This window comes from Salvelinus alpinus, chromosome 10 (assembly GCF_045679555.1).
Source record: "Salvelinus alpinus chromosome 10, SLU_Salpinus.1, whole genome shotgun sequence".
NCBI lineage: Eukaryota > Metazoa > Chordata > Actinopteri > Salmoniformes > Salmonidae > Salvelinus > Salvelinus alpinus.
The window spans coordinates 22,272,029-22,288,228 of NC_092095.1; the positions used below are offsets into that span (position 1 = coordinate 22,272,029).

At 45.7% G+C, this 16,200-nt stretch overlaps 1 protein-coding gene across 13 annotated transcripts in view; it reads left to right on the forward strand.

Moving 5' to 3' along the window:
• The window catches only part of LOC139531723 (histone-lysine N-methyltransferase 2C-like), a 218,524-nt gene that overhangs the window by 105,072 nt on the left and 97,252 nt on the right, over positions 1-16,200 (forward strand). For all 13 annotated transcript variants that reach the window (XM_071328436.1, XM_071328440.1, XM_071328441.1 and 10 more), the window contains 2 exons: positions 840-1,529; positions 2,267-3,258. In XM_071328436.1, coding sequence (XP_071184537.1) covers positions 840-1,529; positions 2,267-3,258 — 1,682 coding nt within the window. The remainder of the gene's footprint in view (positions 1-839; positions 1,530-2,266; positions 3,259-16,200) is intronic.

Genomic DNA, 16,200 nt, shown 5'->3' on the forward strand with positions numbered 1-16,200 from the left:
GGAAGAAAGGGGGAGAGAGGGGTGAAAATGGAAGGAGAAGAGACAGAAATGGAGAGTTGAGGGGGAAAGGTCGTTGCAGGGGAAATTAACTAGATTGTTTTGGAAAATGGAAAGAAACTGATGGGCACTTTACCCCGGTAGTCTTTTTTGCATTGATGTAGACCTAGATCGTAGATGCAGTGAGTCTTAAAGAGTCTTGAAATGAAGCTTATCATGTTAATGTTTCATTTCACACATCCCTTCCTTATTAAACAATTACCAAGTCTTCCTATAGTGGATGGAGTTAATGTAAATACTAGAATGTAGTCCTGTATCACTGCTATATCATGATGCAATGTGGAGAAGTATTGCATGACTGTCATCAGGGAGGACTTGGATCAAACTGAGAATTGTCAATTAAATTAGGCAATGTTTATAGAGGGAACACTAGGTATTGAGTTATTGAACCAGCTGGGGTTTGGGCTTTGGGATGGGGAGGGCCGGGAGTTGCAGTACCTTGGAGGAAGATGTTCCCTAATTAACTTGAGATTAGAGCCTAATTGGAAGGGCTGTGAATTGTTGAGTGGGGACTCAATTTCCCATTGTGCTACAGTCAAAACGGTGGCTTTTTCTAATGAGAAATACCTTTTGATGGTGGCCAAAGTACTAATACCTTTGGAAATGAATAGCATTCTCATATATTCCTTTGTCTCATGGCCAGATTTTCAATAGGACCAAATTTTACTCTCATAACAGATTTTTCTGTTATTTTCAGTGAGATTTGGATGGAAGCCTAGTTTTGATTGAGAAGCAGAGCTCTCAATCAAATTGTGACTTCGTTTTTATTTCCTGTCTTCCAGATGTCTTTATGGCTGTGGTGGAGGAGGAGGTGTTGCTGGAGGAGGAGGCGCGTCCAAGCCCTCGGCTGGAGGAGGAGGAGGCGCGTCCAAGCCCTCGGCTGGAGGAGGAGGAGGCGCGTCCAAGCCCTCGGCTGGAGGAGGAGGAGGCGCGTCCAAGCCCTCGGCTGGAGGAGGAGGAGGCGCGTCCAAGCCCTCGGCTGGAGGAGGAGGAGGCGCGTCCAAGCCCTCGGCTGGAGGAGGAGGAGGAGGCGCGTCCAAGCCCTCGGCTGGAGGAGGAGGAGGAGGAGGCGCGTCCAAGCCCTCGGCTGGAGGAGGAGGAGGAGGCGCGTCCAAGCCCTCGGCTGGAGGAGGAGGAGGAGGCGCGTCCAAGCCCTCGGCTGGAGGAGGAGGAGGAGGAGGCGCGTCCAAGCCCTCGGCTGGAGGAGGAGGAGGAGGCGCGTCCAAGCCCTCGGCTGGAGGAGGCGGAGGAGGCGCGTCCAAGCCCTCGGCTGGAGGAGGAGGAGGCGCGTCCAGGCCCTCGGCTGGAGGAGGAGGAGGCGGCGCGTCCAGGCCCTCGGCTGGAGGAGGAGGAGGCGGCGCGTCCAGGCCCTCGGCTGGAGGAGGAGGAGGCGGCGCGTCCAGGCCCTCGGCTGGAGGAGGAGGAGGCGGCGCGTCCAGGCCCTCTAAAGAAGCCTAAAGTGTCTCCATCAGGTCCAGTATAGAAAACCATTGTACACTGAGTGTACAAAATATTAGGAACACCTTCGTAATATTGAGTTGCACTCCCTTTTGCTCTCAGAACAGCATAAATGCATTGGGGCGTGCACTCTACAAGGTGTCGAAAGTGTACCACAGGGATGCTGGCCCGTGTTCACCCCAATGCTTCCCACAGTCAAATTGGCTGGATGTCCTTTGGGTGGTGGACTATTCTTGATACACATGGGAAACTGCTTAGTGTGAAAAACTCTCTCTCAGCTTTGCAGTTCTTGACACACTCAAACCGGTGCGCCTGGCATCTACTACCATACCCCATTCAAAGGCACCTAAATCTTTTTTCTTGCCCATTCACCCTCTGAATGGCACACATACATAATCCATGTCTCAATTGCCTCAAGGCTTAAAAATAATTATTTAACCTGTCTCCTCCCCTTTATCTACACTGATTGAAGTCGATTTAACAAGTGACATCAATAACATTTCATAGCTTTCACCAGGATTCACCTGGTCAGTCTGTCATGGAAAGAGCAGGTGTTCCTGATGTTTTGGTGCACTTGTGTATGCTTTAAAATCACAATGTCTAAGTATAACTTCCCCCAACCAGTAACTCTCCACTTGCTTTAGGTGTGACTTTGGAAAAATATCAGCACAACATCCATTCAATAAAGCATGAATCATGATAAAAAACAAACAAGGTTATGCTCTTATTTGATTGGCTTTCTCTGTTCCAGGTGTTGAACTGGCGCAGGAGATTCAGGTGACCGTTACCCTGACGGAGGGCCGGGAGTCTCACCAGAGGTCTGGAACTCTAGTGGACGTGTCACCGCTCGCCTCCCAGAGTCCCGCCTCACCCGTGGACGATTTCCAACAGGAACTGGAAATATCAGACTCTTTACAAACGGGGAAAGGTGCGGCGCCCGAGGAGGCTTTGCCCTGCGATGTAGAGGGGGAGGAGACCAAATCGGAAGACTCAAAAACCACTTTAGCCACGCCCACCAACGAAATATCTCATGAGGCTTTGGAGGAGACTACCGAAGAGGCTCCTGTGGAGGAGGAGGAGCCTATGGAAGTAGCACCTGTAGAAATGAAGTCTTTGGAATTGGCTGCAATGGAGACTACTGTTGAGCAGAATGTTATGGAACCCATGCAGGAGGTGCAGGATGCAGTTGCAGAAAAGGAGGTTGAGGAGAAGTTGCAGGGGTTGGAGGACGAGGAGTTGCCTCCAAGTATTTTGGACGAGGGGGAGAATTTGCCTCCAATTGTTTTGGACGAGGGGGAGGTGTTGCGTCCAAATGTATTGCCCATTGCAGAGGACAAAATCAGAGAAAAGGAGCTTAGTCCCATGGCTGAACTTCCTGAAATGGGGAGCCCCGTAGACATGGATATCATGCACGCCAGCAACCGCAGCCTCTCGGACTTCAGCTCACCGAGGGGAGATGGCAAAGCCCCAAAGGCTTCCCCTGAAATGTCTCCTGAGCTCTCGCTCATGCTGATCCAGTCCCTCTTCCCTACAGAGTCCTTCCCCAGGGAGGCCAGCCCTCCTTGGGTTCAGGTCCAAATCCAGGCCCAGGCTGCTCCACCACAGACCCAACCTCATTCTGGATATAGTGCTTGTGTGCCTCCCACCACCACAACCTTTTTCCCCCTAACTCCCAAGATTGGCATGGGGAAGCCTGCCATCTCCAAGAGGAAGTTCTCCCCTGGGAGACCAAGGGTGAAGCAGGTAAGGTTGTTCATCTATTTATTTCTGTTGTTTTTTACAGGAAGGTTTCTTTCCCAAAACTGGATTGGAAGCTCCACTAGTCTGTAGTTCTTCTAGCAGGTTTGTAGCCATTATAACAAACCTTTAGTTCTTCTAGCAGGTATGTAGCTATTCTAGCTGGTCTGTAGCTATTTTAGCAGGTAAGTAGCTATTCTAGCAGGTCTGTAGGTGTTCTATTAGGTCTGTAGCCATTATAACAAACATTTAGTTCTTCTAGCCGGTCTGTAGTTCTTCTAGCAGGTCTGTAGTTCTTCTGGCAGGTCTGTAGTTCTTCTGGCAGGTCTGTAGTTCTTCTGGCATGTCTGTAGTTCTTCTGGCATGTCTGTAGTTCTTCTAGCAGGTATGTAGCTATTTTAGCAGGTATGTAGTTCTTCTAGCAGGTCTGTAGTTCTTCTAGCAGGTCTGTAGCTATTTTAGCAGGTCTGTAGTTCTTCTAGCAGGTCTGTAGTTCTTCTAGCAGGTCTGTAGCTCTTCTAGCAGGTCTGTAGCTATTTTAGCAGGTCTGTAGCTCTTCTAGCAGGTCTGTAGTTCTTTTAGCAGGTCTGTAGCTCTTCTAGCAGGTCTGTAGCTATTTTAGCAGGTCTGTAGCTCTTCTAGCAGGTCTGTAGGTATTCTAGCAGGTCTGTAGCTCTTCTAGCAGGTCTGTAGCTATTTTAGCAGGTCTGTAGCTCTTCTAGCAGGTCTGTAGCTCTTCTAGCAGGTCTGTAGCTATTTTAGCAGGTCTGTAGCTCTTCTAGCAGGTATGTACAGTTGAAGTCGGAAGTTTACATACACTTAGGTTGGAGTCATTAAAACTCGTTTTTCAACCGCTCCACAAATGTCTTGTTAACAAACTATAGTTTTGGCAAGTCGGTTAGGACATCTACTTTCTGATTACACAAGTAATTTTTCCAACAATTGTTTACAGACAGATTATTTCACTTATAATTCACTGTATCACAATTTCAGTGGGTCAGAAGTTTACATACACTACGTTGACTGTGCTTCCAGAAAATGATGTCATGGCTTTAGAAGCTTCTGATAGGCTAATTGACATCATTTGATTCAATTGGAGGTGTACCTGTGGATATATTTCAAGGCCTACCTTCAAACTCAGTGCCTCTTTGCTTGACATTTTACATTTAAGTCATTTAGCTGACGCTCTTATCCAGAGCGACTTACAAATTGGAAAGTTCATACATATTCATCCTGGTCCCCCCGTGGGGAATGAACCCACAACCCTGGCGTTGCAAGCGCCATGCTCTACCAACTGAGCCACACGGGACCACTGAGCCACACGGGACCACATCATGGGAAAATCAAAAGAAATCAGCCCAGACCTCAGAAATATAGATTGTAGACCTCCACAAGTCTGGTTCGTCCTTGGGAGCAATTTCCAAACGCCTGAAGGTACCACGTTCATCTGTACAAACAATAGTACGCAAGTATAAACACCATGGGACCACGCAGCCGTCATACCGCTCAGGAAGGAGTCGCGTTCTGTCTCCTAGAGATGAATGTACTTTGGTGCGAAAAGTGTAAAGGAATCCCAGAACAACAGCAAAGGACCTTGTGAAGATGCTGGAGGAAACGGGTACAAAAGTATCTATATCCACAGTAAAATTTGTCCTATATCGACATAACCTGAAAGGCTGCTCAGCAAGGAAGAAGCCAGTGCTCCAAAACCGCCATAAAAAAGCCAGACTACGGTTTGCAACTGCACATGGGGACAAAGATCGTACTTTTTGGAGAAATGTCCTCTGGTCTGATGAAACAAAAATAGAACTGTTTGGCCATAATGACCATCGTTATGTTTGGAGGAAAAAGGGGGAGGCTTGCAAGCCGACGAACACCATCCCAACCGTGAAGCACGGGATGGCAGCATCATGTTGTGGTAGTGCTTTGCTGCAGGAGGGACTGGTGCACTTCTCAAAATAGATGGCATCATGAGGCAGGAAAATTATGTGGATATATTGAAGCAACATCTCAAGACATTAGTCAGGAATTTAAAGCTTGGTCGCAAATTGGTCTTCTAAATGGACAATGACCCCAAGCATACTTCCAAAGATGTTTCAAAATGGCTTAAGGACAACAAAGTCAAGGTATTGGAGTGGCCATCACAAAGCCCTGACCTCAAACCAATAGAAAATTTGTGGGCAGAACTGAAAAAGCGTGTGCGAGCAAGGAGGCCTAGAAACCTGACTTGGTTACACCACCTCTGTCAGGAGGAATAGGCCAAAATTCACCCAACTTACTGTGGGAAGCTTGTGGAAGGCTACCCGAAACGTTTGACCCAAGTTAAACAATTTAAAAGCAATGCTACCAAATACTAATTGAGTGCATGTAAACTTCTGACCAACTGGGAATGTGATGAATGAAATAAAAGCTGAAATCATTCTCTATACTATTATTCTAACATTTCACATTCTTAAAATAAAGTGGTGAACTTAACTGACCTAAGACAGGGAATTTTTACTAGGATTAAATGTCAGGAATTGTGAACAACTGAGTTTAAATGTATTTGGCTGAGGTGTATGTACACTTCCGACCTCAACTGTATGTTCTAGTAAGTCTGTAGCCATTATAACAAACCTATAGTTCTTCTAGCAGGTCTGTAGCTATTCTAGTAGGTCTGTAGTTCTTATACCAGGTCTGTAGTTATTCTTGCAGGTCTGTAGTTCTTCTAGCAGGACTGTAGGTATTCTAGCAGGTATGTAGTTCTAGTAGGTCTGTAGCCATGATAACAAACCTTTAGTTCATCTCGCAGGTATTTCGTTCTTCAAGCAGGTTTGTAGCCATTATAACAAACCTTTAGTTCTTCTAGCAGGTCTGTAGCTATTCTAGCAGGTCTGTAGTTCTTCGGGACTTTCTGTAGCTGTTCAACTAGGTCTGTAGCTCTATCCAAAGACTGCTCTGCTGTGGTGGGAGTTGTGGTCCTCCGCTAAACCAAAACTCGTATCCTCTCTCTCTGTAATTATATTCCCTCCTTTCCCATTCCCTCTTGTTGCTCAGTTTAGTGCCAGTGTGGAGTGTGTATTAATTAATGTTGAGAGGCTCTGGCTGCTTTCTCTCTCCCTCTCTTGCTCTTTCGCTCGCTATCTCGCTCTTCCTTGCTCTCTTTTGCTCTCTTTTTTCCCTCCCCCTCTCTCCTTCTTGCTCTTGCTCACTTTGTCTTTTTCTCTCTTCCTCTTTCTTTCTCTATCTATCACTCTCTCGTTCACATAGCTGAGTATAACCCAGAGCCTTTGGGGATGGAGTAGCGAGGGCTGAGGTCTGTGCCAAGGGTTTGAAGCTGGGGAGGAGGGGGGACACCACATCTTTTGGACGTGTTTTAATTCGTATAGGAACTCATTGAGGCGTGAAGCACGACACAAACCCATTTCCACCAAGCTGAGGGAAGAGGGAGGACACCTCTTTTTAAGGCCAGCCAAAGCTGTCAGAAGGGGAAATTCAACTTGGCTACTCGGTATATCTAAGCCCAATAGTCAGCTATAGACTCAGAACTGGAAAGCCTTGAATGATGTTTACCTTTTCATTTATTTATTTTTAAGTATAGAGGTCAATGTTTGTTTTTTACTTGGATTTGTTTTGGATATGATATAATGTATTTTTTAGGATGCATCTGTAAGTACTTGCATATAAAAGATGTCACCTTGTTTCGACTTTGGGCGAACATGTGCAATACTTATTTTAATAGTAGATTTTGTGTGTGTGTGTGTGTGTGTGTGTAGCACATCAATACAGAAGTTGCTGAGCTGAAGTTTTAGTCCATACTTTTTCTTCTTTTAGTTTGTTCCCTCTTATCTCAGGAGGATTACTGTTTCCAGTACAGGATCATTTGCAGGGTTTGCTTCCATTGCTAGGATCAGCTGGGATTTCCTATGTGTAGTGTGTGCCTGCTTGCTTGCCTGCCTGTGTGAGTTCTACTGAGCTTTTGAGTGTGTGCGTGCGTTCGGGTTTCCGTTCGGAAAATGTGGAGTTGGACATTCAGAATTTTAATTTATTTGAGATATTTACCAGACCATAAGCATTTGTAACCTGACTAGGGCGTCCACCCACAGAGTTCAGAATGACAGAAAGCACAATTAGATTATGGAAATTAATCTTAACAGAACAAGCAACTCGAGGATGCAACGGCATGTGTCCTTCTTACCGAATTCCTTTACTTTTCCTCAGTTTATGTCAATCTACTATTCCCCCATAGTATATATTTTTTAACCTATTCTATTGGTCAGCTTGTTCATCTGTGTGCGAAAGAAATGGCCTATTCCAAATTGATTCTGGGACAGTTCTGGGACGAAAGATCCCATATCCGTACAACCAGTTGTCCTGACTGAGGCTACCAATTTTTTTTTTTAAAGCAATTAGACTGATGCGACAGATCAGAACGTTTTAGCTTAAAATGTTGAAAAATATTATTTCTTCACATTGAAAGTCCGGTAATGTGCACTAGGTTATGTGCACATTAATGTCTGTTCAAAAATGTAATTGGCAGGGACCTCCCGAGTGGCTCTATCGCAGCCGGCCGCAACCGGGAGGCCCATGGGGCGGCGCACAATTGGCCAAGCTTAGTCCGGGTTTGGGAGGGTTTGGCCGGCAGGGATATCCTTGTCTCATCGCGCACTAGCGACTCCTGTGGCGGGCCGGGCGCAGTACACGCTGACACGGTTGCCAGGTGTACGGTGTTTCCTCCGACACATTGGTGCGGCTGGCTTCCGGGTTGGAGGGGCATTGTGTCAAGAACAGTGCGGCTTGGTTGGGTTGTGTTTTGGAGAGACGCATGGCTCTCGACCTTTGCCTCTCCCGAGTCCGTACGGGAGTTGCAGTGATGAGACAAGACTATAACTACTACCAATTGGATACCACAAAATTGGGGCGAAAAAAAATTGTAATTGGCAAGAAAACACCATTGTAAAAGTGGATGAAAATATCCGGTAGAAAGACAGGAGATCTAAAGGTGCAACAACTATACTGAACAAAAATCTAAACGCAACATGCAACAATTTTAGAGATTTGACGGAATTACAGTTCATATAAGGAAATCAGTCAATTTAAATGATTTTAAAGGGCTCTAATCGATGGATTTCACATGACTGGGAATATGCAAATTCCCAGTCATAAAATGCAAATTAATTACTTAAAAATCATACAATGTGATTTTCTGGATTCTCACAGTTGAAGTGTACCTATGATAAAAATTACAGACCTCTACATGCTTTGTAAGTAGGAAAACCTGCAAAATCGGCAGTGTATCAAATACTTGTTCTCCCCACTGTATGTTAAAAAATATATATATATTAAAAAAATATATATACAAATTTTGCTACATAAGACTGATTTTGAGCCGGTCGGTCAAAGATGGGAGCGTCGCTGCACAGCTATTTTCAGGGCTCTCGAGAGATGTTAGATCGGTTTCAAGTCTGGCCTCTGGCTGGGGCATTCAAGGACATTCAGAGACTTGTCCCGAAGCCACTCCTGCGTTGTCTTGGCTGTGGGTGGTGGTGGCAGTATCATTCTGTGGGGTTGGTTTTCAGTGGCGGGGATTGAGAGACTAGTCAGGTTCAAGGGAAAGCTGAACGGAGTAAAGTACAGTGAGATCCTTGATGAAAACCTGCTCCAGAACACTCAGGACCTTAGACTGGGGAAAACGTTCACCTTCCAACAGGACACCGACCCTAAGCACAAAGCCAAGACAACGCAGGAGTGGCTTCGGGACAAGTCTCTGAATGTCGTTGAGTGTCCCAGCCAGAGCCCGGACTTGAACAAAATCAAAAATCTCTGGAGAGATCTGAAAATAGCTGTGCAGCAATGCTCCCCATCCAACCTGACAGAGATTGAGAGGATCTGCAGAGAAGAATGGGAGAAACTCCTCAAATACAGGTGTGCCAAGCTTGTAGCGTCATATCCAGGAAGACTCTAGGCTGTAATCGCTGCCAAAGGTGTTTCCACAAAGTACTGAGTAAAGGGTCTGAAAACATATGTAAATGTGATATTTCAGTTTTTATTTTTTTAATACATTTTCAAACATTTCTAAAAGCCTGTTTTTGCTTGGTCATTATGGGGTATTGTATGTAGATTGAGGGGGGGACGGGACAATTTAATCAATTTAAAATAAGGCAGTAATTTAACAAAATTTTAAAAGTCAAGGGGTCTGAATACTTTCTCTGTCAAAAGTATGTGGACACCCCTTCAAATGAGTGAATTTCGCTATTTCAGCTACACCCATTGCTGACAGGTGTATAAAATCGAGCACACAGCCATGGGATCTCCATAGACAAACATTGGCAGTAGAATGTCCTTACTGAAGAGCTCAGTGACTTTCAACGTAGCACCATCATATGATGCCATATTTCCAACAAGTCAGGTCGTAAAATTTCTGCCCTGCTAGAGCTGCCCCGGTCAACTGTAAGTGCTGTTATTGTGAAGTGGAAATGTCTAGGAGCAACAACTGCTCAGCCGCGAAGTGGTAGGCCACAAGCTCACAGAGCGAGACCGAGTGCTGAAGTGCGTAAAGTCGTCTGTCCTCGGTTTCAACAGTCACTACCGAGTTTCTTCCAGAGGCAGTTTGGAACTTCAGCACAATAACTGTTCGTCGGGAGCTTCATGGGTTTCCATGGCAGAGCAGCCACACACAAGCCTAAGATCACCTTTCGCAATGCCAATGCCGACTGGAGTGGTGTAAAGCTTGCCACCATTGGACTCTGGAGCACTTGATACACGTTCTCTGGAGTGATGAATCACGCTTCACCATCTAGCAGTCCGACGGACTAATCTGTGGCAACAGTTTGGGGAAGGTTCTTTCCTGTTTCAGCATGACAATGCCCCCGTGCACAAAGTAAGGTCCAGACAGAAATGGTTTGACGAGATCGGTGTGGAAGAACTTGATTGGCCTGCACAGAGCCCTGACCTCAACCCCATCGAACACCTTGGGATGAATTGGAACGCCGACTGCAAGCCAGGCCTAATCGCCCAACATCAGTGACTGACCTCATTAATGCTCTTGTGGCTGAATGGAAGCAAGTCCCTGCAGCAATGTTCCAATTCCAGTGGAAAGCCTTCCCGGAAGATTGGAGGCTGTTATAGCAGCAAAGGGGGAGCCAACTCCATATTAATTACCATTATTTTGGATTGAGATGTTTGACGAGCAGGTGTCCACATACTTGTGTACTTTGATTTTTGTTGTGTTTAAGCCTATGTTGCAGTTTCATTGCAGTAAGAGCGACTTTAAAATGAAGTTAGGCCTATAGATGTGTATTAGGGGGAGAAGAGAACTGGGCTGTCATAAGAGGATAGCGGGTCGTACTAGTACACAGATGGTTAATATTGCTGCAAGATTAGGAAGATCTAGGAAGATGCTTAATCTTCTTCTTCCACACAATATTAAATACTTAAAGGGAAAATCCACTCAATCTATCCCTCATGCTCCAATGTTCTTAGACAATCGCTCCGTAGACTGTTCTTGACCTACTGTTGAGTGGTCCAATATGACCTACATTAGGTTTGGGTGTTATACCTTATATACGGTATCCCGAGGTATTTGGAAATACGCTCTGATTTTCCAATACCGTCAATAAAATGTAAAAAAAAATTATATATATATACACTGCTCAAAAAAATAAAGGGAACACTTAAACAACACAATGTAACTCCAAGTCAATCACACTTCTGTGAAATCAAACTGTCCACTTAGGAAGCAACACTGATTGACAATACATTTCACATGCTGTTGTGCAAATAGAATAGACAACAGGTGGAAATTATAGGCAATTAGCAAGACACCCCCAATAAAGGAGTGGTTCTGCAGGTGGTGACCATTTCTCAGTTCCTATGCTTCCTGGCTGATGTTTTGGTCACTTTTGAATGCTGGCGGTGCTTTCACTCTAGTGGTAGCATGAGACGGAGTCTACAACCCACACAAGTGGCTCAGGTAGTGCAGCTCATCCAGGATGGCACATCAATGCGAGCTGTGGCAAGAAGGTTTGCTGTGTCTGTCAGCGTAGTGTCCAGAGCATGGAGGCGCTACCAGGAGACAGGCCAGTACATCAGGAGACGTGGAGGAGGCCGTAGGAGGGCAACAACCCAGCAGCAGCACCGCTACCTCCGCCTTTGTGCAAGGAGGAGCACTGCCAGAGCCCTGCAAAATGACCTCCAGCAGGCCACAAATGTGCATGTGTCTGCTCAAACAGTCAGAAACAGACTCCATGAGGGTGGTATGAGGGCCCGACGTCCACAGGTGGGGGTTGTGCTTACAGCCCAACACCGTGCAGGACATTTGGCATTTGCCAGAGAACACCAAGATTGGCAAATTCGCCACTGGCGCCCTGTGCTCTTCACAGATGAAAGCAGGTTCACACTGAGCACATGTGACAGACGTGACAGAGTCTGGAGACGCCGTGGAGAACATTCTGCTGCCTGCAACATCCTCCAGCATGACCGGTTTGGCGGTGGGTCAGTCATGGTGTGGGGTGGCATTTCTTTGGGGGGCCGCACAGCCCTCCATGTGCTCGCCAGAGGTAGCCTGACTGCCATTAGGTACCGAGATGAGATCCTCATACCCCTTTGCGCTCTGTTGCCGGTAATGGAAGGCTACTCAAAGAGAGAAGTCTGCCAGGTTCGGTGGGTACCCCCCGCCATCTGTTTCTCCTCGGTCAAGCACCGCTTGCCTCTCATCCCAGGTTTGTCAGTGAAGGGTCTGGTCCCACCTCCAGTCCTACGTACACTTTCGAGACCAGGCTAGCTAAACAAGCGCTGCATAGCGTGCTAGCCAGATTAGCTAACACACCGAGACGAGCTAGCCACGAGTAGCTATTCCTGCCTCCCCACAGTGGAGTTGCTTGGGTAGCTCTCTTGTTTAGTAAATGGAACATGTTGCGATCAAAGAGGCTAGCTAGCCTAGCTCAGACTAACAATCCTCCTGCTAATGCCGTCTAGCATGCATAACTTCCGGCAAAAGGAACTTACTAGCTTTCCTCTGCCGTTATGGGAACCCCATACCTATTCCCAATTACTGGAGTTGGAGGGAGTGGAGGAAGCAGGGCTTGTGTGCACCACGGATGAGGAAGCATCCCCCGTAGTGTGGGGCCTTAGCACAGGTCTGAGCGACGGACCAATGGCAAGCATCAATGGGGTTTTCAAGCTTATGAAACTGGCAGATAAATGCTGCCAGGAGATGGCAATGTTTCGAATAGGCCTAGCTTGTGCATCAGTATCACTAAATATCTATTATCTCTACCAGGGCTGTTCAATATCGGACCTGGAGAGCCAAAATACTTTTTGTTCTTCACCCTCTCCTTCTAAATAAGGGACTAATTCAGACCTGGGATATCAGGTGAGTGCAATTAACTACCAGATAGAATAAAAAAACTAAAGTTGTTCTGCCATCCAGGACAGAAATTGAACAGCACAGCTCTAGACAGATAGGTTGCCTCCAACAATATACCAATGTTCCAGCATACACGTCTGTACAAGTACCCGAGTCAGAACAAAACGTCACCGCATTATACACTTGCTACCATTGTGTCAACATCCAAGCCGGACACAAAGTATTAGCTAGCCAGCGCGATTAAGAATGCGCAGGTTATTTAACAGAGTGATCTGCTGTTCCAGATTTCGCAGGTCCTAATCCAGGCACTTGTCATCTCCCGTCTGGATTACTGCAACTCGCTGTTGGCTGGGCTCCCTGCCTGTGCCATTAAACCCCTACAACTCATCCAGAACGCCGCAGCCCGTCTGGTGTTCAACCTTCCCAAGTTCTCTCACGTCACCCCGCTCCTCCGCTCTCTCCACTGGCTTCCAGTTGAAGCTCGCATCCGCTACAAGACCATGGTGCTTGCCTACGGAGCTGTGAGGGGAACGGCACCTCCGTACCTTCAGGCTCTGATCAGGCCCTACACCCAAACAAGGGCACTGCGTTCATCCACCTCTGGCCTGCTCGCCTCCCTACCTCTGAGGAAGTACAGTTCCCGCTCAGCCCAGTCAAAACTGTTCGCTGCTCTGGCACCCCAATGGTGGAACAAACTCCCTCACGACGCCAGGTCAGCGGAGTCAATCACCACCTTCCGGAGACACCTGAAACCCCACCTCTTTAAGGAATACCTAGGATAGGATAAAGTAATCCTTCTAACCCCCCCCTCCCCCTTAAAAGACTGAGATGCACTATTGTAAAGTGGTTGTTCCACTGGATATCATAAGGTGAATGCACCAATTTGTAAGTCGCTCTGGATAAGAGCGTCTGCTAAATGACTTAAATGTAAAATGTAAATGTTGTGAGACCATATGCTGGTGCGGTTGGCCCTGGGTTCCTCCTAATGCAAGACAATGCTAGACCTCATGTGGCTGGAGTGTGTCAGCAGTTCCTGCAAGAGGAAGGCATTGATGCTATGGACTGGCCCGCCCGTTCCCCAGACCTGAATCCAATTGAGCACATCTGGGACATCATGTCTCGCTGGGATGCTTTAGTCCAGGTCTGGGAGGAGATCCCTCAGGAGACCATCCGCCACCTCATCAGGAGCATGCCCAGGCGTTGTAGGGAGGTCATACAGGCACGTGGAGGCCACACACACTACTGAGCCTCATTTTGACTTGTTTTAAGGACATTACATCAAAGTTGGATCAGCCTGTAGTGTGGTTTTCCACTTTAATTTTGAGTGTGACTCCAAATCCAGACCTCCATGGGTTGATAAATTTGATTTCCATTGATAATTTTTGTGTGATTTTGTTGTCAGCACATTCAACTATGTAAAGAAAAAAGTATTTAATAAGAATATTTCATTCATTCAGATCTAGGATGTGTTATTTTAGTGTTCCCTTTATTTTTTTGAGCAGTGTATATACACACAGCGTATTCCAGTTCCCACCACTATCCAGCAAATTTGCACAGCCATTGAGGAGTGGGTCAACATTCCACAGGCCACAATCAACAGCCTGAACTCTTTGTGAAGGAGATGTCGCGCTTCATGAGGCAAATGGTGGTCACATCAGATACTTACTTGTTTTCTAATTCACGCCCCTACCTTTAAAAAAAAAAAGGTATCTGTGACCAACAGATGCACATCTGAATTCCCAGTCATGTGATATCCATAGATTAGGGCCTAATTCATTTATTTCAATTGACTGATTTCCTTATATGAACTGTAACTCAGTCAAATCCTTGAGATTGTTGAATGTTACGTTTATATTTTTTTGTGTATTAAGTTAACTATCTAAGATGTGCCAAATAAATGATCTCCAGCTGGGTTTTGCTAACGTTAGCTAAGTGGCTAACGTTAGCTTGCACGGTCAAGCTTCTTGGTAACAGCAGCAGAGCCCATCCCCTCCTGGATTAAGATCCCTACTGTCTAATATATGGTTTGTGCTAGCTGCAAACTGCGTTGTAATATACTTGCTTTACTATATGAGTTGGGTTGTCTGTCTTGGTAGTAAAAGTTTGCATGCACTCTTTAGTATTTACTTAGTATCCGCTATGGTGATTCCTTAGTACTTGTTAGCATTTTGTGATGTTTTGGGATTTTATGTACAAAAAAAAGATGGCACCCCTTGTGTGCACTACCAGTAATATCGTGTATCCTGGGATGGCACGGTGTGAAGGTATGGAATTCCGGATACCGCCCAACCCTAAACTGCATGGTAATGTAGGTTGTATTGGACCACTACATGGTGATTTAGATGGTCTTGTCATGTCTTGAGGCTTGCGTTAAAGGTAGGCTCAACAATATGTCAGCATCAGACAACCAAATTCAAGTTTGCCAGGACTGGCACTTTTTGATTCTTCCTAAGTTGTTCCATCCCTAAAGGCGTGGCGACATAACAAACCAGTAGTTGTATGTTATCGTTGTTGATTGCTGTGAGCAGGAAGTCTGCTCAAATGATGTCTTATTGCTTTGTCTACCTTTTTAACGCATAATGTGTAGAATGGGATGGGGTTGCTCAGGAAGTTGGGTAGTATGACGATATTTGTGACTACAGTATGTCGTACATGTTTGAGATGGAAGCTGTGAAGAACGTCTCTGTACTGTGCAGACAATCTCTCCAAATTCCAACTCTTTCACTCTGACTTTGGCCTGTTTTTGGATTCAGCCTAACCTTTGAGGTCCGTTTATACTTTGCAACTGAGCATACTGTATTCACAAGCATGTGCTTGGAGATGGCATGATCATGTTCTTTTCACTATCTATGAATGCATTCAACTAATGCAACTAAAAGTAAAACCCCTGGAATGTGGGGTCTGAGCTGGCAACCCAGAGTAACGATAGTTATAGTCTAAGTCAGTCACGTCAACCATCCCTTCACCTCGTTTTGTCATAACATCTTTGGTCTGACGTTTACGTGACAACCAGAATGCATTGTGATGTCAACAAACATGGCGCCACACATAGCTGGCATTTAGCTTAGCATTAGCTCATCATAATCAGTACAACCTTCCAAAAAGTATTTTACACAACTCATGTGTCCATTACAATCAATGCAAGACTTGGAATACATGATTTGTCACCAGAACTTGAAAACGTGAATAAAACAGTAAATATATTATGCTCCATATATACGGTGTGCTACAGTAGAAATGACAACACTATATACAGAAACTACAATAACGTAATAAGGCACTTACTTTGATAGGAACGCACATGTCCAAAGTTGTTGTTATTATAATGTAAGGGAAACCACAATGAAGGCAATGCAGGCGCCAGCCGGAAAATGTGCCAGGTTCAAAAAGTTTGTGCAGGTTCTTTTCTGACTGGAAATGTCTGAGGAAACACAGGGGAAATGTCGTAGAGAGAAGTTTCTCCTGCTCAGTAAAGCATCAAACATAAATTGTCTGCAACAGTGAAATGGGGTACTTCTATGTGAATTAATGTTTAGGCAGAACACACCTCAATTCAAACTGTTAGAAAATAAAACTTGTTAGAAAATTATTTGAAATTGACA